Here is a 26,977-nt window from a genome sequence, read left to right as displayed (position 1 = left end):
AGGAAGGAAGGAAGGAAGGAAGGAAGGAAGGAAGGAAGGAAGGAAGGAAGGAAGGAAGGAAGGAAGGAAGGAAGGAAGGAAGGAAGGAAGGAAGGAAGGAAGGAAGGAAGGAAGGAGCTTTGCAAGCAAAAGGATGGAAAAAGTCCCCACAACAACGATTGCTGGCTGCAATCGCCTCCACAGCAGCTTCACAATCAAGTATCATCTGACTAATCATTATGGGAGCCCTCCAGGTGGGAATTTCAGATGGTCCTGTCCTAACTGTGCCTGAATGTGCTGATCTGCATCCTGGGTGGCAAGTCTCAAAGTGTCCCTGCTGCAGCCGTGACCGCCCCATGCAGAGACATTTGTGAGTTGTCAATAGGAATGATCGTGTAGGATGGTCCTCTGTGCGTAGTCAAGATATTTAAGAGATGTTTTTCATGTACTTGAGGTGTCAATGGCACTGAATTATGCATGTGCTGGGGGCCCAGGTAGGATCATGGCCAGCCAGATTGTAAAAGCTGAGCAAGCTAACATTTTGCAGAGTCTCTCCTGCCCAGCTGAAGACACAACAGCAAGAAGCCTTGTGATGGAGACTCCCATCACCACCAGACAGTGACCAGCTCTCCTGTCCAGTGGATTGATTTCCCCATGGAAGGTTTATCCTACGCCATATCCAGGTAAATTAATTTGTTGGGTTGTTTTTTTCCTTTAACACTCTGAGTGTCTGTGCAATGCTTGAGAGACACAGCACCAACAGGGCTTTTCTCCTGCACACACCTATGGTCCCATACAGCCCCTCTGGCTGGTTGACTTTTGCAGACGTTGAACTCGTAACCCAGAACCTTCTCCCTAATTCTCCTGACCCATTGTAGACCCAGTCTTGCTAACTCATTGCCCAGCCTGGTCCTTCCTGTGGCTCCAAACGTCTCCAAAACAATGGGGTTTTGATCCATTTTTCTCCAGGCACAGTTTGCCACCGATCTGTTTCACCGGTGACCTGCAAGGGTATGGATCGCCCCCTCCATCTCCTAAGATCTTTGCAGAGATGCGCTCAGACCCACTAAGGCTGAGGCAGAGGGTGTAATGAGGAGAAAATTAAATTATGAAACACTAATAATTATCAGCATCCCAATTAGCTGGCAGCGGTGGCAGCCAGCCACCAGGAGCTAGGGGAGGAGAGCCGACATCCTCACAGCATCAGTGCCTCGGTACTGCCCAGCACACAGCCTGCCTTCACCCTGCCCAGACCCACACCTGTCTGTCCACTGCTGAGGCCAGCCCTGGGGATGCATATGGGGATACCTTCTCCTCTTTTTCCTAGCTCCGAAATGGCATTTCAGCACTGCAGTCGCTGAGCTGGAGCTGCGGAGACCCATGCTGTCTTGTCTGCTTGAGAGCTGTGCTCTCCTGATGGGTTGCTAACAGCCAGGGGATGAGGGGGAAGCGAAGAAGTCAGTTTAATATCATTTTCCTTGTTATTATCTCTCAACTTCTCCCCGGCAATTTGCTCAAACTTCTGTAAAACTCCTTGCCAAACAAGTCCCTGCCCAAATAGGCCTCCATGTCCACAGGACTCTATTTATAACTGAGATCCCATTTAGCAGATAAGCCAAGGGAATTCAAGCTGGATTTAAGCTAAGCAGTTATCTGTGACCAGCGGCCACAGTGTGCATCACATTAGATTTACTGGGGATGTGGAAGACGGAGGGACAGGAGAGCAAACAGCCTCTGGAGCAGCTAGCCAGAAGCCCAAGGGATGCACTCGCTGCTAGCAGAGACGCAGCTCTGGGAGACTTTAGGAACAGCCAAAGAAGAGGGAGCAACCCCCTTTCCCTGGGGAGCCTCCTGCAATCCCAAGCTCCTGCAGGTATCACATAATTTCTCCTCTCCTCCTCCAGCTTCACACCACCGTACCAGGCTTGCAAGGGTTTCACTTGTCTTCCCAGTTAGATATTACAGTCTAAGACAATACACTTAACAGGGCTGTGAAATCTGCCATAAAGTTTACTGCCCTACATCAATATAATGCCCTGAAAAGTTAACACGGAGATACCTATTTTATAACACAGACAAATAAAAACATCTCCCATTAGCACCTGGCATTAGGAGTTGCATTTCTGATAGCCAGATGCTGCAATGAAATGGGTGGAGAATATTAATATGTGTATGTATAAAAAGCTATGCACATGTACATATCCATATATATACCTATATAAAAATAAGAGACTATTGAATTTGCTCAGATATTCTGCAGTGTTCGGAGGGTTTTATTTCCACACCACAGGAGAGATTGGCTGCAGCTCTACAGGCATTTCTCTGCTATTACACCATGTCAATTTTTCATCATCTCAGAGGCCCTTGTTGTTGAAAAATGGATAACTTTAAGCAAAAAATTGATCCAAGGTCAGAGTTAAACACCTGGATGTAAATGCAGCAAGAAGTAAAAAGTGGAGAGGAAGCAATTACTTTGTATGCAAAGCAATGGCATTGGGGTCAGTCATTCAGGATGCTGAATTTGAGAACTCTTCTGGCCTCTCTACGGAAGCAGGTGGCTCCTAGAAGGAAAAAAACCCTCAGTATCTGTGGCCATTTCCACACCAAAGCAGCAGCAAGACAGAGCACTGTGCCCCATGGCTGTGCCTGTACTGACGGCCATGGGGTGCAGCTGGAAGACTGAGCATTCCTGGGATGAAATGGGGCTGTTGGCTGCCAACCCAGCAGCACTGAGCTGATCCCAGCCCTTGCAGTCCCAGCCCCTCGTCAACCTGCAGCCAGGCTCCGGCCACGTGCTGACTGCGGCCCAGTGCAAGCAGCCTGCGTGCCCTCAGCTCCCCTCTGCCTCTCCTCTGGACGCCCTGGCTGCATGAAGCCGAAGATTTTGGCTGCCACGCTCCTGATTTCTCCACTTCTAGCCCCAGCATGTTGCTCTGGTTTCATTACTGTTCAGCTCAGCGACAGGTCTTGTGGGGAGAAATAACCAGTTTTCACAGTCTGGCACAGTTTCTTCCCCGGAGGCCAACAGCTGGCCCAGTAGCCATCTGGAAGGCACTGGGTGAGAGCTATGGGGCTGTTTGTCACCCCCAGAGGGTGGACAAGGGCACCCCAGCTTCCCAGTCTACCCATGCTCCTCTCTGCCCATGTACACCCAAGCATCACCCCCAGTCCAGCTAGGCTTTTCAGTCTGTCAAGCACTGGGTGCATCCCCAAGCCATACCAGCAGCTGGCAGAGGAGGTGGTCTGCATCCTCCTCTCTGCTCCTTCTTGCCTCTTCTTCACCCCCTAACTGTCTCCATCAGTGTCCCCAGGTGCCGGGTCAGCAGTGGGGATGCAGCAAGCCCAGCCCCTTTAGCCGCACCAATGTCCTGGAGGGTCACATCGACGTCCTGGAGAGCAATGTTTCAGCTGAAGCTCAAGTCCCCGTTGTCCAGGGACGGCAACCCCAGGCAGGGGCAAGGCAGCCTCCACCAAGCAGCGAGCCCTCTGCCACCATCTTCCTCCCTGGCATCCCCCATGCCCCATGTCCAGCCTCCACCTGCCTTGTCTCTCCCTGCCCTCTCCCTCCAGACACCGTCACCTCAGTTTGTCCCTTCAAAACAGGCATTATTATAGATATTATATTTTTTGGTCCTATTGTAAAGTGCTGAAAGATGTGAAATAAAAGGTATTAAATACAATAAAAGAGTGGAAAGACTGTGTCAACTAGACTTACAGGAGTGATAAGAGGTTTTGCCTGTTTTCCCTCCATATGATAGTCTGCACATGGCACGGCCTGGAGAGCATGAAAAAGGAAGCAAGCACCAAACAATGCCAACCCTGCCTGTATCCAGCTTGGCAAACATGAAAAGAAAAGTCTTATGACAGGCCGAGCTCCCAGCAAAAGCCTGAGCGATGGATAATGCCAACCTGCAGCTGAATAAAACATTAAAAGCCTCCGATAAGAAAAGGCTAGGAGGAATTAGTTATACATCACCACCACCTGCTGGGTACTGCAGGAAGGATCCCCAGCCGCTGCCACCCTGCCAAGAAAGGTCACCCCAAAAAGTGTGCAGGACCCCCCAAAAGTGGCTGCCTACCTCTCCAGCAGGTATCACAATGCAAGGAGAGCAGTGGCCCACCGGCAGCCTGTGAGCGCCAGGATTTTAAAAGCATGTGGGAAGCCTATCTTTTTTGTCACCGCATCAGTCCCAGGCAAAATAACAGATGGCTGGTAGAAGGTGCGATTAATAAAGAGTTAAAGAAAGGTAAAATAATTAGGGTCCGTGAGGCATATGGAGAATGGGGCTTGTCAGAGCGCCTTGCTCTAATTTTTCGTGGAGATTACGAATTTAGTGGAGAGAGATAATAGCATTGCTGTAATGTACTTAGGCTCTTGTAAGCCATTTGATCTGCCCCTGCCTGACACTCTGATTAATAAACCAGAGTGATAGCGAATCGACATGGAGCATGACACACACGGAAAAGCGGCAAATGAGGACGCCCAAATGGGATTAAAGAAGGTGAGCAGCCTCCAAGAGACCATTTCCCGGTTTGTCCCCAGGTCCCATCCATCATGCGTGCACATGGGATGCGGGCAAGAAGATGCAACCCTCCTGCGAGTGGGGATGGTGTGGGCTGCACCAACAGGGCAGATGCGCTGGCCATGGGCAGCAGCTCTGCAAAGCATCTGGATGCTGCCCCAGGGGATGTTCAGCTCAGCCCTTGGGCTCTTAGAGACGAAAAGCTTATTGCAACCCTGGATGTAAGGCAGGATCATGCCAGAGCAGAGGCAGACTGTCTTTCTCCAGCGCTGGTGAGAGTGCATTGCCAGGACTGGGGTTTGGGGGATGTGCTGACGTGAGGCCCTCCCAGGAAAAGCATGGTGGATTGCACCCAGCAGCCCTCCATCCCCGCTGCCCCTTCATGAACCCGAATCCTCCCACCTCAGAGGATCCCAAGCAGTAATTAGAAGCGGCTGCTATTGAAGGTTTACACTAAGGCGTCACTGGTGGGCTGCCCTCCTTTCTCAGAGAGTTACACGGAGTGTGATAAGACATGAGCGATGCTAAAGGGCTGATAAGGAGGAATTGGGGAGCACTGTGCTGGAGGTCTGGGCTGCCCCATCTCACCTCCCCTCCCATGCTGCCTCACAGCACTGGGCTCAGCCCATCAGCATCCCCAGAGAGCCACTGCACCGGAGCCGTCCCCACCACCTTGGTCATTAGCCCCCAGGTCCTGGTACTGAATTTGCCACACCACCCCAAGCATCCTCCCCAGACCATCAGAGAAATCCCCAAATCAGGCTCCATCCCTCCTCAGCTCCCATGGTCCCTCCTCTCCTGCCCTTTCCCTTGGGAATGGCCAGGCACTTTGGACAGAAATGCTTTTTCATCCAGAAAATGCCAGTTCATCAAAACACTTCCTAAGAAAAGGTCACTTCAGAGGAATTTCTCTTTCCAAAAACCTTCTGGGGGAAAAAAAAAAAAAAAAAGACATGCAATAGTAACTATCCTGTTTCAACAGCTTTAAATGAAGAATAAATTTCCCCCCCCCACAGGTGCCAAATGACTTTTCATTTGGAAATGGAAGATCGTTATCATCTTCAAAAAAAATCAAATAGAAAAGGGTGAAATCAAAAGAAAATCTCTGGAAAACATTAAAGTGAAACAGCTGACTCCAACACAGCAAGCTGGAGATGGGCTGCACTCTGCCAGGTTCCCCAGGGCAGCTTTCATCCCAGCTCAGGGCCAGACAGGACTCCAGAGTCCTGACAAGCATCCCGGGACAGTGGAGCCGATTCCCACGCCCCATCTCAGCACAGGCTTTGCGGGACACAAGGACACAACCAAACATCTTTCAACCCATGCGCTTGCCAGCAGCAGAGACCCCACAACTTGTGACATGTCAGAGCAGCAAAGCTTCATCAGCTGAAGGTGATGATAGGGTCAAGGGACCCCCGGGGGAACAAGTCTTGCCGGGGGTGCAGAGCAGCATGAATGCCGGGGTGGGAAGCAGGGGGCTGGTGTTTCTGTTCCAGTCTCCCGGCACGTGCTCGCAGCCCCCCGACATCGTCCCCAGCCCCCAGCTGTTACAGTTTAGGCTGCGTGGGGAGTGGGAATGCCAGCAATCAGGCATCCAGAAGGGAATCCAGGCCCGGTTCAATATTGAAAGAAGAAGGGCTTTGAAAGGAGTACGCTCATTTTCCCGTTTCGTCCTTTGCCAAGAAAACGGGGGGGATGAAGGAAGGGGCTAAGGGGTGGGGGGAACGGTGGAAAAAATGTCTTGGCTGGGCCCTCTCTGCCTTTTATCTCATGGGCAGCCTGCCGAGACAGGGTCTTCCCCCCGCTGAGCCCGCTGGCAGATCAAATGAAAGGAGAGAAGAGTTATAACCCCACCACCAACACAGCCTCCTCCCTGCAAAGAAAAGGAAAGAAGGAAAGCAAATGGCCCCACGATGCCAACAGTTCCCAGCCCAGCTGGGGGGCACCTGGTCAGCTCCCCAGCATTCATGGGGGGCCAGGAGACATCTCCCCTAACTGGAGAAGGGGATCTCAGAGAGAGCCAGATGTGGTGGACGAGGTGGCCCATGTCCCCATGGAGGGGACAGAACTGCTCCACAGCCTTGAACCAAGGGGAAGGTCACCAGTGGCCCCAGCGAGCATCTCCCCAGGGTCCTGCTGTGCCCGTTCCTCTGTCGTGCCAGACCCTCCAGAGCCAGCTTCGAGCAAATAGCTTAATTAAATGCCTGTATTCCAAGGACTCCCTCTGTGTGTTTGTGTATTTGTGGATTAGCAGTTAATACAGTAAGAGGCTTTATTGTAACTAAATTGATTTCTTCACGGGTTTTTTTTTTCCTTCCTTCTTCTGTATTTTTTTCCCCTCTTCCCACTCACCAGACTGTCCTCCGTCATCGCAGGGTCTCCCATGGGGACCCTCACCTTCACTGCCGAACGGTGCCAGAAAGGGTGTGACAGAGACATGATCACAGCAAGAACCTAGCCAGGGAGGTCTGGGGGGATTAATGATGCTGAAGGCATCTTTTTTTCAGGGAAGATGGGTACGTAAGTGAGCATTGGCCCTGATGTGTATGGGATGTTTGCCTTGGTAGGCACAGTGAGCACAGGTGGGGTGGGGAGCTCCAGCCATCCCCATCCAAGGACACCCCATTTCCTAAGGCAACAAGGCCCCAGGCGCCCAGAGGAAAACCCTAGCTCCAGCCCTGCCTGCAGACCCCTAAGGATTGCTTGGCAGGGTCTGTGCAATCCCACAATCTTTTTCTTTCCAGCGCAATTCAACTTCCCTACATTATAATTAAATTGTTACCAGCCCGTAGTACATTGGTCCCATGCACTGGGTGCTTAACTCAGAGGCTATGACCGCAATAGATCTGCAAGGAATCAAGATCAAGGAAGACCAGACTTTGCTAGTCCATCACTTAGCATCCCCAGACCACTCTGAAAGCTCATGCTGTTCACAGCTTCTTGCTGTGGTTAATTAAAAAAAATTAGTTAGACTGATAAACGCAGTCATTACCCACGCTGGGACCTGGGTGTTACTCTGGGCTTCCCAGGATGGGCACGGACCTGTGCTGCACTTTCTTTCCTTTTCCTTCCTTCCTTCTTTACTGCCTGCCTGCTCCCTTCTGCCTTGCCTCCTTCTCTTTTTCCTCCCTTCCCTCCCTCCCTCTCACCCCGTGCCCCTGCTACAGGCAGGCAGAGCTGCCCTATCCCCTTCCCATCCATGGGCAGCAGGAGCCGAAGCCGTAATTAAACTTGGCTGGGAGGAATGTGAATCAAAAGACTGTTGAAAAAGAAAAGAAACGAGGGTACCTGTGGGATTACACGAGCCAGAAAAATGCAAAGCTGACTTCCAGCCGCCCATAAAATAGATGCCGTCTCCTTTCCCATTGGCAGGGTTTGGCTGAGCACAAAAAGGCTGGGAAGAGGAATTTTATGGGAGTTATTTATAGCCTGGATGAATAGCAGTGTGTCTGTCAGTGGGTTTCTGCCTCTCAAAGTGTGCTGAGGTTGGGCTGAGCAAGGGGTGCCAGCCCCGCCAGGTGCCACCACACTGGGTTTGGGATGGCACTGCAGACCTGGGTACATCCCTGGCCAGCCCTTGCTACAGGGACAAGAGAGGCATCAAAAGAGGAGAAATCCAGAGAAAAAAGCATGGGAAGGAGCAGTGAAGGGCAGCTGCTTGCCCTCCGGCAGCTTCGCCTTGGCCAATGTCACCATGCGCCTGTGTGGGGACAAGCAACGGGCCATCCCAGCCCAAGAGCCACCATGCCAGGACCACCCGTGTGATATCCATCGTCCCCCCCTTCACTAGCACCTTCACTCCTGGCCTGGCTGCTTCTCCTCTCTTCCCTGCTTTGATGGAGGCATCTAAGAAGCCTTTTCCCCCATTTGCACCAGGAACCAGCTCAAGGATTCATCTCTTTGTGAACAAAATAAGTTTAAAATCATCACCAAACTCCAAGCAAAGCTCAAAAGTTAGCACTTCAAGAAGCACATTCATTAAATAAAGTGGGGGGGGGAGAAAAAGAAAAGGGAGAGAGGAGGGGGAAGAAAAAAAAGATTACCTTGCTGAATTAATCAGGCTTCACTGTAATGTTCAGTCTCGGATTTTATTTCCTGTAATAAGCCCATTAATACGGGTGTCTATAGCAGGGGGCTTTTAGCAGCAGGCACCATTAGTGTAACGAGGAAGGGCTAATAGAGTTTTATTGGAATTTTTACTCCGACATCACAGCCTTTTAAAACAGCTGTCTCAATAGGCATTATTATTCTGATTAACATTTAGACAGCACAAATCATAGTGATGCCCTTGGTGTCCCGCAGGTTTTATCATAATCATTCCAAGTCCCTGATGCGTTGGCTAGTCCTTAGGGAGGGGGGAAATTTTAGACCCTGGCAAAGGCTGGGAGTCATTTCTTTTCTCCTGTGCCAATGTATTGCCTGCTTCTGAGAGCACCTGCCAGGCTGCGATGGAGTGGGGTCCTGCTGTTACCAAGGCGTGGTGGAAGCAGCTGGAACTGGCCAGATGTTTTTTGAGCATCTCTGATCCCTGGGGGAATTTGAAAGAGGGATGAGAAGGGATAAAAACCAAGTTGGCATCCTGGGCACCCATCCTGGCTTTGTTCTCACTCTGTTTCTCGCCCATGTAAGAATTCAATTTTTAATTTTTAAAATTTAATTTAATTTTTCTGTGTGTGTGTGTGTGAATTAAATATCGCACTGGCAGTTGGGGTGCACAATCCCAGCAGTTTGCTGGGAAGCATTGTTTTGGGGCAGCAGCCGGCCCGAGGGCTGGAAAAGGTTTTTCCCATATCAGCAAGACCCATGCCAGGTGGGATGGAGCCAGGTCCAAGCTGGAGAAACTGCAAGGGTGTCTTACTGGGGATGTCACACTGGTCCTCGTGCAACCCAGGAGCATCTGCAGAGCTGGCATGGAGAGGCTCCTACTGCGTGGTCAGCCAACGTGAACAGGGGCTGGCCTCTGTGTTATCGATCCTATTTGAGCCATGGGGAAACTGAGGCACAAGGAAAGACAGCAACTTGCCCACAGAGACAACACAAGCAGCCCAAGAGTCCTGTCTCCCACCCCAAACACATAGCCAGGAGGAAGCAGACGAGCTGCCATGAGCTATAGACAATTGTGAGCAATATAAGCGAGGGATTAAACACCAAAAGCAAACAGGCTGCAAATGCACTTCTGGCTTTTATCTGTCACGTTTTGTTTCACAGGGGTAATTTATGAGGACGTTTTATTGCAATCGAGCGTGGCAGCATGTGTGGGGAGCAGCAGCTGGCTCATCCCAGCTCCAGCCATACGCTGTGGGGCTTAAACCACCCCAGGGGGCACTGAAGCAGGTGGTTTTCCTTGGAACTGGGCAAGGGAGCCTGAGGGCACCGAGCAGGCTGGACACCTACTAATTACTTTCTCATTAGCATCCAATTAGAATCTCTCCACCTTTTCCACTCTCCCAAGGGTTCTGCCTCTGCCAGCAGTCACCTCGTGCCCAGGCGAACCCCAGAGGGTGACTTTCCACCCCAGATCCAACCCAGCGTTGTGGTATCTCCCTGCTCCTAGGACTTTGTTACTGATTCCTCAGCATAGCTGAACGTAATTAGGAATAATTTATGGCTTCCTTCTCTGGAACATCAGGACAAAGGGGAATCCCTCCTTCCCGGTGGCCATGGGCAAGCACAGATGTTTGTGAGCTCTCACAGCTGGCTCAGGCAGCAGCAGGGTGCCAGGCACAGCCAGGGTGCCTGATCTCGGCCGTGCCAGGAGCCGGCTGGATTTCACACAGATACTGAGTGCTACAAGGGCTCCTGCCTTCTCCCAGCTTCTCCCCCGCCGGTGGATAACCCTGTTTTGTAGTTGAGCGCATTGGCTGCCCTTAGCTCAGACCAGCCCCCTGCCCTCCCTCCCAGGCCTGCTCCCCTCCCTCCCCAACTAGTTGCATTTGGAGTGAATCCAGCAGGAATCTGGACCCTCCTGGGGTTCTTTTTGCTCTAAACAGAGGCCCCCGATGCCAGAATGGGGTCCCATGATGGGGGAGAGGTTCAAAACCACATGCAATGGCAGGTCCCCATTGCTGAGAGCTGAGCCCCAACTCCAGGCATGCAGGAAATTTGGGGGGAGCTGGGGCAATCCACTGCTTAGTGACCGCATGGATGCTGCAGTGTGATGGCATTTAATTACCTACATGTCTCAGATGATTAACAAATTAAATTCCAGGGCTGTGGCTGCTGTCCTAAAGCCCATGCAGAGCCTGTGGCTCTCTGCTGCTGCCAGGCAGCACCCAGACATCCTGTTGTGTCCACCTGGGACTGACAGCCCTCCCACGACACATGGTCCCCGAGGACTCTGAAAATCCCTTGCAGGGAGGTCTCAGTGACCATCAGCAGAGTTGAAAACAGCAGCTGGCTGAGGCATGGGCATGTCACCACCAAAATTGTTTCCTGCTGGTCTCAACCCTTTGGAAAGCCCCTGCCAAGGCAGCTGCCAAGCCCAGGGGAGATGCTCCAGGCGGCCCATGACAAGCTGGGTGCTGTTTGCTGCCCCAGAGGTTGCTCCCACAGTCCTGTGTGTCCACCTAAGCCAAGATCTAAAAGGTGTTTGGGTTTTGTTTTTCATTCTCCTGGCATAGCAGTTCTCCCCGCAGCATGGAGCCGCCTGCTGCAGGGCACCAGAGTGTTTAGCATCTGCTTAAAATGTTTAATTGTTTTCATGTTAAGTGCCTGATGATGTCTTTTAGATAGAAATGGGAGGGATTTAGCCTTCCCTCCCTCCCTGTTGCCCTCACTCTCCTCTCTTCCTCCCTCCATTTCTTCCTTTCTTTCATCCTTCCTGCCTCACTCCCGTCCTTCCCTTATTCCTCCCTAAAAATTTACTAATTTCTTCCTTACTACGTTCCTAAAAGCCCCATTCAGTCACAGGCAGCAGCAGGCAAGGAGAAACTCAACAATAAGGGCAAAAACAACAGTAAAACTGGAATGAAATGACAGCCATAAACCCAGTACCGGGAGGGACAGTAAAACTGCAGTTTGGCAGGAGCCAGCAGGTCTGCACTAATACCTTTTTTTCTGATTAAAAGACTCCGGTCACAGATTAACTTTCTTTGCTCAATATTTATTGTCTCACCTGCGCTGGAAGGCAGGGAGGAGAGGAGGAGGAGTGGGCAGGATTTGGGATTCGGGATCTGCAGCAGCTCTGCAGTCTGGCAGCTGCCTAGGACACGGACACGTAATCAAAGACGACGAACGTGCCTCCAGGAGTTACCCTCCATCATTGAGTATTGCACCAAAGGGTGTCTGCACCAGGGCAGCACCCCAGAGTAGCATCCCAGAAGAATGTCCACAGAAGGAGTCAGTGTCAGAGCTGGGGATGCCCTGGGTCTCCCAAATACACAGGACAGGGGTGACGATGGAGACAGGCACCGCTACAACCTGGGCGAGCACATTGGTTTGTCTTAGTCGAGCCAAAGCCCCAGTAGCTCTGGGGAAACCACATCCCTCTGTAGCCCAACCCATTTGTTTCAGTGGCATCAGAAAACAGGATGGAAATGAGACTAAATTCTTGGCCATCCTCCCTCAAGCGTGTCTACATCTCCGCATACGCTGCTGGGCTTATCCCTTGCTCCTTGCAGAGCGCAGGACATGCCGGCCCAGTGCAGAAGCACCACGGCCCTTCCCTAATCCCTCACAGCCCTATTAATGTGCCATTGAGGAAGAAAATGCCTCCACGGGACCTCCACGTGTTTTTAATGCATTAACCCCATGCTTGAGCTTTGTCTCGGCTCCCCTCACTCCCCCCATCACCTGCCCTGCTCGTCCTCCCAGAGCAGTTCAGGGCAGGGACTGCGGAGGAGGTATTTGCCCTGATGCTGGGGGACAGGGGCTCAGGACAAGGGTGATGCCATCACAGGGACACTTTTCCCAGGATGATCTCCAGCAGCTCCCGTGCAGAAGTGAAATGACAGGGAATCCCAACAGGCCTCAGTTTCCCTTTGATGCTCCCAGGTCAGGAGCAAAGGCTGGGTGCCCTGCACCCAGCTAGACATTTTTAATCTCCTCACCATAAATCATTTTTTGATTACAACTGGACTGTAACTACAAAAATATAAAAGGCTTCAGGGCTTTACAGCATGGCAGCAATGGTTCCTATGATTTGTAATGCCTTTGCATCCCCAGCAGCTCCATTTGCACCAGCATGCCTCCCCATGACACAGGAAAAGCTTGTTGCTCCCTCACAGCCTTTCACACCCCCTCACACAAGCTAAATATATTGGGGCTAGAGGAGGTGGATCTGTCATGAGGAAGGGGGGTGGTTCAGCATAGCCAAGGTCCAGTTCTCACACCTGGCTGCACCCCCTCCTCCTCCTCCTCCACCTGCTGCTGACTTCTGCCCTGAATGTTTCAGAAGTTTTTTTGGGGGGAAAAAATTAATTTTTTATTTTAAATTAATTCTCAGGCCATCTCTGAGCTATTTTGGCAACAGCTAAACTCTAGCAGCCGCTACCTGCCGGGGAGGGTATCCCAGCATGGGTACCAGCGCTCCTCGGCACGCGCCGCCTCTCCAGCCTCCATCCTAAATCACAACACAACAAACAGGCTGTTCATTAGGCGCTGTTTAATTAAGCAATATGGATCCTGCCTCGATATTTACAATCCCACTTGCTCTGATTTATTAGAGAGAGAGTCTCGTTTTTAAAGACGGCAACTGTAAAGTTTAATACCGCTTGACTTACTGCGAGTTTCATTTACGGCCCCGGGCCGAGGCGCTGCAGCCCAGGCTGGGAGCCGGTGGGCTATTAAATCAGAGCTAACTGCGCGTGCAGGGAGATGACTAGCTTCGTTACAACTGGTTCAGCGGGTAATTACCCCAATCTGGATTCCCACATTTAAGCCAATTCATTGCCACTTTTCCAGGGCCCTGGGGAAAGGCGGGGAAGTTTGAAGGTTCGTGCGAAGGCACTTGCTATGAGAAGAAAGGGGGGCTGCAATGGGGATGGTCACAGACCCCAAACGGACACTGCTTGTCCCAGGGGGGAAGAAAACAGTTTGCAAGAAGCCAGACTCTGAGCTGGGCACCCCCCATGCCTGAGGGGGGAATGCTGTGTACAGTGATGGCTCCAAGCCCAAGGGTCACCCCAAAACTCACCACCTCCTCCCTAAACTCCTTGGGCACCTGGGGAGCTCTGAGGCTGGGTGGTGGGATGGCTTGTGGGCTTTGGGACGGGGCCATCAGCATGCAGGAGGGTCGCATCCCGCCTGGCTCTGAGCCTCATGCTGGCCGGGCTCCTCTCCCTGCCCCAGTCCAATGGGTAGGGATGGGGGACAATGCACAGATGGGGCAGGGGGGGCACAGCCCTTCCCACAAATTGTGGTGTTGTAGGTAGGAGAAGAGCATTTCTCTTCTCACAAGGTATTTCTAGTCCCCAGGAGTCCACTCACGGACTTGACAAGGATAGGGGCCTCATTAAGGAGTTATGAGAATGGCTCTTTAGCGACAAATAAAAAATATTTCTGCAAAGGTGTGATGGCAGATGGTGCTGGGCATCCTCCCACATCAGCTGTGAGGTATCACTGTCCAGGACCTACCCCTGCACAGCCCCAGGGCTTCCCTGGGGGAAGGGGCTGCAGGGGGAGGAGCACCGAGCTGGTTGCAGCATCCCTCAGCTCAGCCCAGGGACGGGGCTGCTGCTGCCCCATGTCATGGGCGGGCACAGGGAAGGGGAAAGGGGACAGCAGCACCACGAGCAGAGCTGGACCCACTGGCAGCTTCTGGGCTAGCAATGAACCAGCCCCTTGCTGCATCCCAGCAGTCCCGCATGGCGGCCACAGCACCTACTGCAGGCAGGACAAAGGCTGTAGCCTGGCAGCTGCAGGCAGATAGGAGGAAGAGGAGCAGTTGTGTGAGCCACGGCTAGACATCCCTGGCCAGCAGCCTCCACGTTTGCCAGGTCTCAGCGCTCTCCCAAGAACGGGCTAAGCCTTGGGAGGCATCAATTCCTCCCTGCTTCCCACTCATCCTCGAGCCTGCAGCACTCAGAGACAGACTCAGAGCTCCCCCCAGGGAGGAAGAGGAGGCAATGCAGAGACAGAGACAGCAGCAAGCAGCATAGAGCTTCCAGCACACCCCCTGCAGCCCCCAGGGTTATCCCCCCACACCCGCTGGGGGTCCCCATCGAAGACCCCAAACCTCCCACCCAGGGCTGAGAGCCACCAGAGCACAGGCAGAGGCACTTTACTTCCAGGTTTTATTGGCCTGCAGAGCTGTGCCCCTCCACGGGGCCAGCAGCACTCCCAGTCCCACCCAGTAATACTGGACTGGGAGGAGGGTGAGCCCTTTAGTGCTGGTACAAGCATGCTGCAGAGCCGGGAAGACACAGCCTGGGATAGGGATGGAGACTGGGGGGAACCACAACACCTGCACAAGGATGCCACAGGATCAGGACTGGGGTACCTGAACAGGTAAAACCAGTCCCCAAGACAGGTCTAGCTGCAACAAGGCTCAGGAGAAGCTGGAAGACCAGAGGGCTCACAAGTGACTTGAGTTCCCAGGCCTCAGCTCTCACCACCCCCCAGCCTCACCCAGCAGAGCTAAGGGCCAGCTCCATTACTCCCCGTCACGATGTCTCCTTGGTTCTCTGCTTGTAGTGCACCTCGGGGAGGCTCCTCAAGCGCTCAGCCGCCTGTGGGGCACAGCATGAAGGGTGGTCAGCAGCTGGTCCTGCGGACAGCCCTGGCACAGGACCCCCTGGCTCCCCACAATCCCCTCCTTGAGCAGCACTGACCTGCTCCGGGGTGAGGTCCCGCTGCGCCTGCGCCAGCATCTCATAGCCCACCATGAACTTGCGGACGGTGGCGGAGCGGAGCAGCGGGGGGTAGTAGTGAGCATGGAGCTGCCAGTGCCTGCAGTCCTCCTCCAGGTAGGGGCCCGTGGGTGCTCCTGCCAGGGGTGCAGCCAGCACATGAGCCCCAGGGAGGGGACGGGGATGCGGATGAGAGGGTTGTGGGGCCCCCCCAGCCATACCACTCACCATGCCAGCCCATGGAGTAGGGGAAGGAGACTTCAAAGAGGTTGTCGTACTTGATGAGCAGCCTCTGCATGATGGAGGCCAGACCTGTAGGAGAGTGCCAGGGAATCGAACCCTGAGCTGGCCAGCTACTTCCAAGGGCAGGCAGCACGCCGGGCTTGGGGCGGGGGGGGGTGTCACCCTCAGCACCCCTCCCTGGGTGACATCAGTGGCAGGCAGGAGGGGTGCACTTCCCAGTTGCCCAGCTCCCCCCCCATGCAGACAGCCCAAGCAACGTGGCAGGAGAAGCCCCCGTTCCTTTGGACATGTTACCATGTCGAAAGTATGGGGCACCACATGCTTCATCACCCCAAAAAGAACACTAGTCCCCCCACCAGCACTGCCTGTGCCTGGACACACAGCTCTTGTCCTGGCGTAATGGGGGGTGCCAGTCCCCTCCCAACCCAAGCCCAGCAGCCCCACACCCCAAGGGGACATAGACCCTCCAGCACCAGCAAGGTTGCCACAGAGCTGCCTCCTAATGAAGGCTGACCCCAAAGGACGTAGGACAGGGGATAATGAGGTGCAGAGCCACTCACTGTCCCTCTCGTCCTCACGAAGATCCTGGAGGCGACAGACGTGGCGGCGGGGCAGCAGCAGGGTCTGGTAGGGCCAGGTGGCCCAGTATGGCACCACAACCAGCCAGTCCGCATTCTCCACCACCAGCCGCTCCTGCGGGACACAGCACTTGATGGTGACACAGGCAGCCCCAACACCCTGGGGATGGGTGCTCCTGGGGTTCTGCTCTGGGCGGCTGAGGGGCCTGCCCAGGGACATATCCAGCTCCCAGGGAGGGGATACAGACAACAGCCATGTCTTCACCTTTCGGAGAGCCTCCTGCTCAGCATACTCCAGCAGCATGGGCACGCTGTGCTGGGTCAGGTGCTGCCGCTGGGTCCGGTCCTCCAGGTGTGCCTCATTTGGGAGGAAGCTGCTGGCCCACACCTGGAAGGGACATTGGGACACAGGGCTGGGTTACCTGTATACCACATTTTCAGGGGTGTCCCAGCCACGCTGCCCATCTGCAGGTCCGTGCTGCCACCAGGTGGAGAGTCCGACATGTGGCAGCCACAAGGGACAGTCCCACAGAGGGGAGGTGACAGGACAGACAGGCATGGGACCAGGTTTCTCACTGCAGAAAGCTTTAGGAACACGGTGGGGGAATTCCTGTTCACATCTTCCCCCTGGATTTGTTGGAGGGTCACCCACAGGGACCTGTGGTTAAACCAGGTCATGGGTGGGACAGCCTCACCTGGCAGTGGGGGTGTGGATTGGAACAGCCCATCATCGCTCCCTTGTTCTCGAAGATCTGCAGAGGAAGAGCTGCAGCCAGCAGGTCCCAGCCCCAGGGTCCCTGCTGTGGGCTGCCATGGTGTCCCTGGCACACCAAGATAGCATCCCACAGGAAAGCGGAGCCTCACACCCACCTGGAAAGGCTCAGGGGGGCATGGTATAGGGACAGGGTACCCACACGTAACTGGGACGGTCCCAACCCCAGATGTTGCCAGAGCACTCAGCCCCCCACCTCCACCCAAGACCCTCGGGGCAGGGAGAGAAGGGCAACCTCCACCAGGTCCAGACCTGCACCCAGGGGTAGGAGGCACCCAGCTCAGCCGCCAGTTCTGCCCACGCGTCGATGACAGCCCGGATCTCTGCCAGGGACATGAGGGGCAGCGTCAGATCCGACCAGGGGTGGAAGCACATCACCTTGCTGTGGAGAAGACACATGTGGCTGGGACTGTGGGGCATCTCCGGGGTCCCCCACAGCCCAGCCAGGCGCAGTGGAACAGAGGACAGGGATGAGACCCCCAAAATGCCCCAAAAAATAGCAGGTGTGCACAGAACAGGCACCACAAGGTGGGGAGCAGGCTCAGTCCAGCTTCATCCCACAGCTCCTGGCCAACATCGCAGCCTGGACCCCCCAGAGCCACGGAGGTACTTACCACACACCCCGGGCTGCTGCAGCTCGAAACAAGGGGTGATCACTGTCACCTGGGGAAGGACAGACAGTGGAGAGAGCGAGCATGCTGGGACAGCACCCGTGCCTCTCCAGGCCACCCCGTAGCACCCCCAGGACCTCAGTCTGCGGGTCCCCAGCAGCCCGCTCTCCCCCGAGAAGTTACCAGGCTCAGGAGCATCGGGCTGCAACGCAGGGAAGTCATTTGGGAAGACGAAGGTGCCCTCATACTGGGGGTTCACCTGCCAGAGCAAGAGATGGGATCACAGGGGGACGAGGTGGGTGGGGGAAGCCCAGACATCTTGGTCCTTGGTGGTACCTCGCCGTTGGCCCGGGTGGCCCCGGGGCAGAGGGGATTTTTGGGGTCCCAGCGGGGCACATCCTCAGGGGGTGGCTTCTCCACCTGCCCCTGCCAGGGGCGCTTCACGCGGTGGGCTGACACCAGCACCCAGTCGTCCCGCAGCGGGTTATAACGAGCGTGCTGGTGCTCTGTGGGGAGAGAGGAGCAGGGTGTCAGGGGGGGAAGGATGTAGGGTGCAGACCCCAGCGGGCTGGGTGCCCCCCGTGTCCCCTCCACGGCTACCCCTGCAAGAGGGTCTGCACCCCACTTTATGTCCCTCCCAACTTCGCCTCTTCCTCCTTGTCCCAGTCTGGGGGAGGGGTCCCCCGCTGCCGCCACCCGCCCTGGGCTGGCAGGGTCTCCACAGCCCCCGCTTCCCGGGACTGAGCTGGGCTCTGCCGGGGTCCGGAGGGAGGCACCGTACCGCTGGCACGGAAGCGGCCGCCCCCCTCCTCTTCCTCCCCCACCAGCGATGGCTCCATGCCGCCGCGCTCCCGGAAGCCCCGGCGGCAGCAGCAGCGGCACCGCCCCACGGGACTGGCCCCTTCCAGCCGCCTCCGCCGCCACCGCTCCGCCCCGCCGCGCCGGCGCAGGACCGCCCGCGGCCGGGCATGGCGTGGCCGCGGCGGGGGCGGTCCCGCTCCCCGTCCCGGTGGCGGCGGGGCGGAGCGGCGGCGGCGGCGGGCGGCATGGGGGCGGTGGGGCGGCGAGCGCTGCGGGCCGGGCTGGCGCTGGGCGCGCTGGCGCTGGTGCTGCAGGGGCTGCGGGGCTGGCTGGCCTCCAAGCGGTACGAGTTCACCCCCGCCGAGATCGCCCAGCTCGCCCGGCACCACGCGGGTACGCGCCGCCCGTGGGGACGGGGCCCACCGACCATGGGGGGTGGCGGGGAGTGAGACCGAGAAGGGATGGGAACGGGGAGCGGGAAGGGGAACTGGGGACGTTGTGGGGCGCAGCGGCGTGGGCTGGGGAAGGGATCCGTAGCGGGGACGCGGGATCGAGGAGGTTCCGGTACAGGGGGGGCCGGGATCACGGGGGGAGATGGGACTGGGTCAGAGAGGGACCGAGGGGCTGGGACTGGGGCAGCAGGACCGATATCGGGAAGGGGTCAGTACCGGGGAACAAGGACAGGGAGCATGGGGGGACTGGGGTAGGGGAATGGGACAGGAGCAAAGGAGGAATGGGGACTGGGGAAGCAACATCACCCAGTCCGGTTGGGGCTGAACCCAGGGTTAAGGTGGCTCCCTCGGTACTGGGGCTTGGCCAGATCGGGGCACCAAGCATTAGATGGGTCAGGAGCAGAACCGACCCCCCCCAACTAGGGCTGCAGGGGAGGGCTGGCCCCGCAGGGCACAGGGTGTGCAGTGGTGGCAGAGGGGCTGCATGTCACCAGGGCAGGGTCACTGTCACTTTGCTTGGGCCCCCCATATAGCGCAGCACCTGGGGTGGGCTGTAGGACTGGAGCACTTGGTGCTGCACGTCCTCCATCACCATCTGGGGAAGGAGTGGGGCTGCAGAGGGGCTGAGTCAGCTGCCGTGGGGGCTGAAGGCTGGAGAGAGTAGGTGTCTTGCCTAGGCAGACCCCTCTAAGGATGCGCTGGAACGCTGTAGCTGTGGAGGATTTGGGGAAGGTGGGCTGGCAGAGCTTTCTCCATGCCAGGGACTCACGGCAGTCCTGGGTGCTGCAGGGCTGGACCATGAGCTGGCTTTCTCCAAGATAATCGTGGAACTACGGAAGAAGCACCCAGGCCACATCCTGCCAGACGAGGACTTGCAGTGGGTGTTTGTGAACGCGGGTGGGTGGATGGGCTCCATGTGCCTCCTCCACGCCTCGCTCACTGAGTACGTGCTGCTCTTCGGGACAGCCATTGACACCGGGGGCCACTCGGGTAAGCAGGGGGACAGGGCTGAGAGGGAGGGGGGTTCTAAGAGCTCTTTCCACTCCACTTATTCAGGTCCAGCTGCCCCAGCCATGGTGTGCCTAGGGCAGGGAGCCCACTGCTCCACTTGTATGGGGTGCACAATGCTGGAAAACACACACCATGTGGGGACCAGCCCCCGTTGTGTCCTGCAGCGCCTGCAGCCCCCTCTGCATGCCATGCCGTCTGTCCAGGACACTCTGCATCCAGCTGGCAGGCGGTGGCAGGCATCGCGTCTCCTGGTGCTTCAGCAGGGAGCTAATGCCAAACACGCTGGAAACGCTGTAGCTTAAGGACACCGAGCAGCCTGGGCTGGTGGTGTATGGCCCGTCACACAGGCAGCCTGGGTATCAGCCCTGGCTGCGCTCCTTGGTGTGTTGAGGCCCCAGGGCTGGCATCCTTACGCCCAGAGGGCTGCTCCGTGTTTCAGACCTGGGGTCCCAAGCTGTCCCCAGCAGGGATGTGCTGAGCCAGTGTTGTCTTTCCTCCCGCAGGTCGGTACTGGGCAGATATCTCTGACACCGTCATCTCGGGGACCTTCCGGCAGTGGAAGGAGGGGACCACTAGAAGTGAGATCTACTATCCAGGTAAGTGCAGCAGCCACGGTGCCCTGCGGGCTGTGTCTACATCCTGGGGCACAGCCACTCTGTGGACTGGTCCTCCCGTGTTGCAGAGCCTCTTCCTTCCAGCTGGCAAAAGCCAAGAGCTCACAAGGGGGTAGTTTGTGTCCTCAGGGGCACATCCCAGCATCTCAGTGGGTGCCAGTAAGAGAAAAGTGAGCAAGACTGGGGAGGGGTTGGGGTGCTTAGCCCTGCAGCTCCTCTTTGGGCATGATGCAGGGCAGCCACTGGGAGCCCTTCTGGTTGTGTGTGTTGGCAGGGGACACCATCGTGCACCAGGCTGGAGAGGCCACGTCGGTGCAGTGGAGTGCAGGCACCTGGATGGTGGAGTACGGCCGGGGCTTTATCCCCTCCACACTCGCCTTCGCCCTGGCTGACACCCTCTTCAGCACTCAGGACTTCGTCACCCTCTTCTACACCCTGCGCGTCTACGCCAAGGGCCTGCTCCTGGAAGCCAATGCCGCCTTCAGCACCTTGGGCTGCTGAGCCCAGCTTGCCGGGGCGCCCTGCTGGGCACAGCTGGCTCCTCTCCTTCCAGCCTTCCTCTCTGCTCCTCCTCCTCCTCCCTGAGCCCAGACTCTAACAGCAGCAGCAGGAGACCCCCTGTGCTGCCCCCAATTGCTCTGTCCTTCTCTATGGGCCAGCTGGGTGCCAGGACACAGGGACCATTGTGGTCATGGCAACACAGACTGCCAGTTCTCTTTACTACCTGCCTTTTCCACTTTTGATTGGAGCCATGTCCTGCTTTTCCATCCCTCGGGGCTGGAGTGGCCTTGCAGGGTATTAACACCCCTGTGTGCCTTCAGCATGCAGCGGGAGAGGGGCTGGAGCTGGCTGTCCCCAGGCTCCACAAAATTTCTGCAGTTCCTCAGACATCAGGAAGAGGATGCTACCCTTGGGGCAGGGTACATAGGGTGAGAGCCAGGCCAGAGTACCTGCTGTAAATGTTAGCCAAGAGGTTCCCTGTCTCCCTGGCAGGCTGCCGGGGCTGCGGGCAGCGCAGGGCGCTGTGTCCAGCTGGCAGCATCTCCTGTGGCTCCATCCCTGCTGGTGTGGGTTGGCAGCACACAGTGTCTCCCTGGCATAGGGCAGGATCTGTGCTGGGACACCCTGGCAGCGCAGGGATGCCCAGCCTGTGTGCTGGAGGGCCCTCCTGGTCCTCTGTGTGTCATCTGCCCCAGAGGACAGCTGGGGCTGGAAAACGGTCCCTTTCCCTGCAGTCACACCCCAAGGGGAAGAGCCACCATTTGTCGCCTTAACCAAGAGCCCGTTCTGCGTGGTCTCTGGGCTATGCACATACCTAGTGTCTGCAGGTGCCCAAACCTCTGTACTAGCTCAGGACAGGATCTTGCCCCTCAAAACACTTCCCCTGGCTGTGAGACCCCCTGGGAACAGCCACCCCACTCGACTCCCAGTGCAGGGTCCTGGCCACCAAGGGGGCACCATGGTCCCCCGACTGAGCCTAGCTGCGGACCCTACTTGCAGCCCTGTGGCCAGACCCCAGGCGGGCTCGTTGCTTGATGGAGGGCTTTCACCTCCATGCTGCTGCCGAACTTAACGTGTGTATCCCTGGCCACCAAGCCTGTAGCATGTCACTCCTGCTATCCAGACTGTCCCCGTCCTGCTGACTGGCAGCCCTGCAAGTGGGCTACTTCTTAATTTGCCACCTGAAAAGAGATACCAGTAATAAAATTGTTCATCCCACCCACTCAGGCCCCCGGAAGAGTCTCTGGAGCATGCTGACTCCCTGCCACGGGGAACAGTGCTGTATCCGGCCAGCTCTGGGCTCAGCAGGAGTCCTGCTGTCAGCTGGGGATGGCTGGGTGTCCCTGGGCAGCCTGCACCATCCCACCCGGGGTCCTGGGAGCTGGTGGGGGTGGGGGGTGCAGTGCTGGGCAGGATCAGGCCCATCTCAGCTCCCAGGGATGGGCGGGAGATGGTGCTGTTACTCCTCTCCACTGCCATCGCTGGGGACCTAAAGCCTGGGCTGGTGCCAAGTCCCTGCCTCCATAGGGGACCAATGAGTCTGGGGGGCTCCATCCTTTTGGGGAACAGTGCTGATACTGGGCATGTAGCCCTGGGGGTAGATGCACCCAGATGCAGTGGATTGGTGGTCCTGAGAAGTCTACACACACACAACCACGTGCACCCTCCAGTGGGAGAAGGGCACAGGAGGGAATCCCAGGGTACGTAGGCTGCATGTGTGCACGTGCGTGTGCACACACATGCTGGCAGACAGGTCGCAGGCACATGTGTGTATAGGTGCAAGCAGGATGGTTTTGTGTTTGTGTGTCTTGGCAGGGCAGTATGGCATACAGGTAGAACAGTTAGCAAGTGGGTGTAGGCAGAACAGGTGTGGATTGCACACATGCACATGTGCATATAGATAGAACAATTGGGCATCTGTCCATACTGTCAGAGCAATTGCACACGTATGAATGCTTAGGCACATGGGTAGAACATTTGTGTATGTACATGTGTGTAGGTGGGAGAAGTGTATGCATGTATGTGCCTGTGCAGGTGAGACAAATGTGTCTACACGTGTGTGCACAATCCAAGTACACACGTGTGTGTGTACAGACTGGCAGAACAACCAGGTATATATGGGTGCACAGATGCGTGTGAGTAGGCTGTGTACGCGCACATGTGTGTTCCTGCAGGTTGTGAGACTGCCCTGGCCCTGTGCTGTGCCTGTTCCCTGGGGTTTAGCGGGGCCCTGTTGAGGAACATGAGCAATCCCACGCCGGCCCGTGCGGGAAGGCGCTAACTCAGCAGCTCATATCAATACTGCTCCACTTACAGCGAAGGCCGCGTAATGAAAATCCGATGGGCACGCTGGTGGGAGTAAATAAGTATGCCATTAAAATGAGAAAATCAAAGCTCTGGACAGGTCTTTTCTCTTGCCCATTGATTTCTTTTATTACGGAAATATTGCTGCTAAATAACATTAGTGTGAACAATCTCAGCAGTGTTTTCCGTAGTGCCTGTGTCAATAACTCCATCACGGGCGGGGGATCCCCCCCAGCCTGGCTGCGGGGCCGGCAGCCGCATCCAAGTGAAGGGCTGCTCCAAGGTACTTTCCTCACCATCCCCAGTCACAATGGGATGTGCCTGGCAGAGAAACCAGGCAGCACGAGGTATCTCAAGCAAGCATCACTGGGATGGAGCTGAGCTGGGACCCAGGAGCCCTGGCTTCTTTGCTGAGGCAGGAGGGGTTGTCCCCATCCCAGCACTGCGCAGGGACAGTGCCAGGCATTCAAAGATCCCAAAAAGTAGCCCTTCCCTTCAGGGTGGGTGTTTGCAACCTGTTACAGAGCAGGTAAGTGTCCCCAGTGATCAGCAGATGAGAGATGGGTCCTGGACACAGCGTGTCCCACAGGCTCTTGCTGCTTCTGCCCCTTCCTGCCCACTCCCCTGTATGCATGCCCAGCCAGACTGACCCAGTTCCCTGCAGCTTATACTTAAGCTTCCCACCCATGCTTGTACTTAAGCTGCCCCGCTCCCCATCAGCTGCCCAGATGCAGGCACCCAGCATCCTTTGAGATGCCCAGAGGTGGCAGGGACATCCCTGTAGGGCCAGAGGATGTGACCAGGACACACAAGAGATACGCACCCTTTGGTACCCAGAGGCCAGGTGGGACCCCAGGGCACCTCAAAGGACACCAAACCTCAGTGGGGTGGCCAGAGATGGGCAAGGAGACTCAGTCACAGGAACCTGCACCATGCGTCCAGCTCTGTCCCAGCCCCAGCTGAAGCAACTGTGAGTGGCAGCTCCCCAGAGCCATCGCCAGGACAAATGCACATCGCTGCCCACCAAACACTTTCCCCCTGCAGCTCGCTCTATCTTGCTGTCCCTCTGCATGCAGTGGGTATTGATCAGCCCACAGGATCTATCTCCCGATTCCTCCTGCCGTATCTCTCTGCTCTGAGTATCTCTCAATCTGCTCCGCTGTCTGCCGTGCCCGTCTATACCTCCAGTATCTATCTGTGCCGCTTCCACCACAGCCGTCGATAGCTGTTTGTCTGGGAGATTTCTTTTTCTCTCCAGCTAGGAGCATCACCAGACCCCAGCAGGGCAAAGATGCTGAGCAGGAGGGTCAGTCCTGCCTGTTGCCCCAGAGAAAGCTTGAGCATGGACACACTTCGTGACACGTGTAGAGCCCCAGAGCCGCTGTTGTCACTGTGGAGGCTCTAGGGAGGAACTGAGTTGTGCTGGTCCAGCTGGGCTGGGTCCCTTGGTGGCCATGCCCAGGGCGATGGGACATGCTGCATCCCATGCGGACCTCGGTGCTGCTACTAGCCAGCCTGGCACATCCTCCACCACGAGTGCTATGTTGACCCAAGCACCTCAACCCCTCTGCCTTGGAGGAAAGGACCTTCTGCAAACGCCTGGGTTCCTGCTGGGCCATGGAGAAGTCCCATCACCATGTCTGACTCATCCCCAGCCATGGGTCCTTCCTCACCCTGGTGTGCAAGGGGTGGGACACAGCCCAACGCAGAGTGTGCCAGCACCCTGGGGTGCAACTGGGAGGGGAGGCTGGAGCCCTGTGTGATGGGGACCTGTGGAACAAGTCTTGGGGGGGGTGGCTGGCACTGTGGCTCCCTCTGAAATGGGGCCAGGTCATATTTTCCCAGGGGCAACTCAGCAGGATCTTTGGCCAGCCACTGACAAACTGATGCTCAGATGGGCTTGCAAGCACCAGGAGGTCCCCAGCCATAGTGGGATGGGATGGGCCAGGGAGAGCTACAGCTGTCCAGCCCAAAAATGGGATGGCCAACAGCTGCTTTATCTCCTGCGCAAAGATAAACAGTGCCCGGGGGCCCTGCGGGGTCGGGAGCTGCCCTGGTCTCCCAGCGAAGGGGCTCATTTTTCCAAGAGAGCCTCTCTGGTGAGGATGCTATGCAATGCTGGGTGCCACAGGGCTGCCCGGAGCTCAAGGAGCTCCAGGGGTCACCAGTGCCATGACAGAATGAGGGGTAGTTTCTCTGGAGACGCTTGCAGGGAAGCTGGAGAGCCCAGAAGCAGCAGCTTTTCCCTGCAAAGAGACGTGGTGAAGTGAGTAGAGGCTCAGTCCAGGCTGCGGAGCCCGAGAGCAAAGCCAGCTCCTGCCGCAGCCATGGCCAGCGGCCGTTTCTGCAAGACACCCTGGAAAGGGCAGGGACTTAGCTCGTGCCAGGCTGTTACAGGTGGCTGCCCCTGGACCCTGCGACATGCAGGGGGGGACAGAGCCAGCAGCCCTTGGCACCCAGAGCTCCTGTCACCCCATGCTACCAACACCCAGGACAGCAGCATGAGGTCTCTGTGACAAGCTGCCCTGGCTGTGGGATGGGGCCAAAGCCATTGTCCCTTGTGTCCCAGTGTTGCAGGATGCTGCTACTCCTTGTTCCCCAGGGATCTGTGCAAGTCCTGCAGCCGCCCTGGCCAAAAAAACCCGGGGAAGAGCAGGCAGCCCCTTTGCCTCCTGCCAAAGCTGCCTCCATAGAAAAGAAGGGTCAGGAAAAACCTGGCAGGCAGGCAGGTGGAGGGGGAGTGCAGGGACAGCCTGGCAATGCTGCTGGCAGGGGAGGTGCGGTGGTGTGGGTGCAGCAGCGGGGCCAGTATGCTGCATGCTTACCCCAGCTTACACCCTTGTCTGATGTCCAGTGCGCTTAATGGTACCGTGGTGCCTCAGTTTACCCCACTGCAGTCGGGGACACAGTGCAAGCCAGCAGCACGGAGCCCCTCCAGTGACAGAGGGGATGCATGGTCTCATCCTGCCCATGCCAAGCAGGGGCCGGGGCTCTGGCAGCCTGTTTGGAGGGTCTGAGCGTCATTGCAGTTTGACCCCTTTGACCAGCATCTGGTCATACACAGCACAGCTCAGGAGGACCCCTCGGTGGCCCCAACCTGCGAGCGGGTCTCAGGCCCTGGCTTGGGGTGTGTTGCGGTGACCCCCGAGTTCTTGCAGATGGAGATCAGGGCCCAGTGCTTGCAGCTCACCCAAAATGCCCCTTTATGCCTGCACATGGATTGACAATGTGGGTACACACACCCACATCCCCCAAACACATGTGCCTGCCTGTGCACACAGCACACACCCCCACCTTTCCCAACACTGATCGCACACACCTACAGGTGAGCACACAAAACACACACACCCAGCTCCTGGCTAACACATATAAGCACTTACTGTTGTCCCCAACAGCGTACACACACGTGCACACACACTCTGCACACACAGCCCCTCTGACAACGCACATAGCTGCACATATGCATGTGAGTGCAAACGCCTCAATGAAACACACACGTCCTCCACTCCCCCAGGGTGTATGCAGACCTTAAATGCAGCATGTGCGCACACACATGCAGGGCACCCTCCTGGTGGGTGTGCACAGGCTCCCCTGCACGCACACATGCAGTGCACTCACCTATCCCAGTGTGCACAGATGCATGCATGCTCAGACACTGCACGCACACCTGTGGTGAACGCTCAACTCACCCAGTGCACACACACATGCACAGAAGCACAGACTAATTGCACAAATGCACACACTCATGCAATGCACTGCCTTCTCCCAGCACACACAGCTATCTATACATATGCAGACCCT

General features: G+C 56.4%; 2 protein-coding genes across 2 annotated transcripts; one reads left to right on the top strand and one right to left on the bottom strand.

The window, feature by feature from the left end:
* Positions 1-14,721: 14,721 nt before the first annotated feature.
* On the bottom strand, positions 14,722-18,398 carry GALT (galactose-1-phosphate uridylyltransferase). Its single transcript, XM_054810686.1, has 12 exons — positions 18,275-18,398; positions 17,830-17,999; positions 17,677-17,752; positions 17,497-17,545; positions 17,135-17,264; positions 16,806-16,862; positions 16,376-16,498; positions 16,093-16,225; positions 15,518-15,601; positions 15,272-15,426; positions 15,069-15,169; positions 14,722-14,904 (listed from the first exon to the last, which is right to left on the bottom strand). The coding sequence occupies exons 1-11, from the start codon at positions 18,330-18,332 to the stop codon at positions 15,104-15,106; spliced, it is 1,101 nt and encodes a 366-aa protein (XP_054666661.1). The 5' UTR covers positions 18,333-18,398; the 3' UTR covers positions 14,722-14,904; positions 15,069-15,103.
* Positions 18,399-18,421: 23 nt separating this feature from the next.
* On the top strand, positions 18,422-23,251 carry SIGMAR1 (sigma non-opioid intracellular receptor 1). The gene is made up of 4 exons (XM_054810687.1): positions 18,422-18,687; positions 19,536-19,736; positions 20,261-20,353; positions 20,646-23,251. Exons 1-4 carry the CDS (start codon positions 18,462-18,464, stop codon positions 20,870-20,872), a joined length of 747 nt encoding a protein of 248 aa, XP_054666662.1. The 5' UTR covers positions 18,422-18,461; the 3' UTR covers positions 20,873-23,251.
* Positions 23,252-26,977: the final 3,726 nt, after the last annotated feature.

This window comes from Grus americana, chromosome Z (genome assembly GCF_028858705.1).
Source record: "Grus americana isolate bGruAme1 chromosome Z, bGruAme1.mat, whole genome shotgun sequence".
Classification (NCBI taxonomy): Eukaryota; Metazoa; Chordata; class Aves; order Gruiformes; family Gruidae; genus Grus; species Grus americana.
This window is presented reverse-complemented; position numbering and strand designations above follow the sequence as displayed.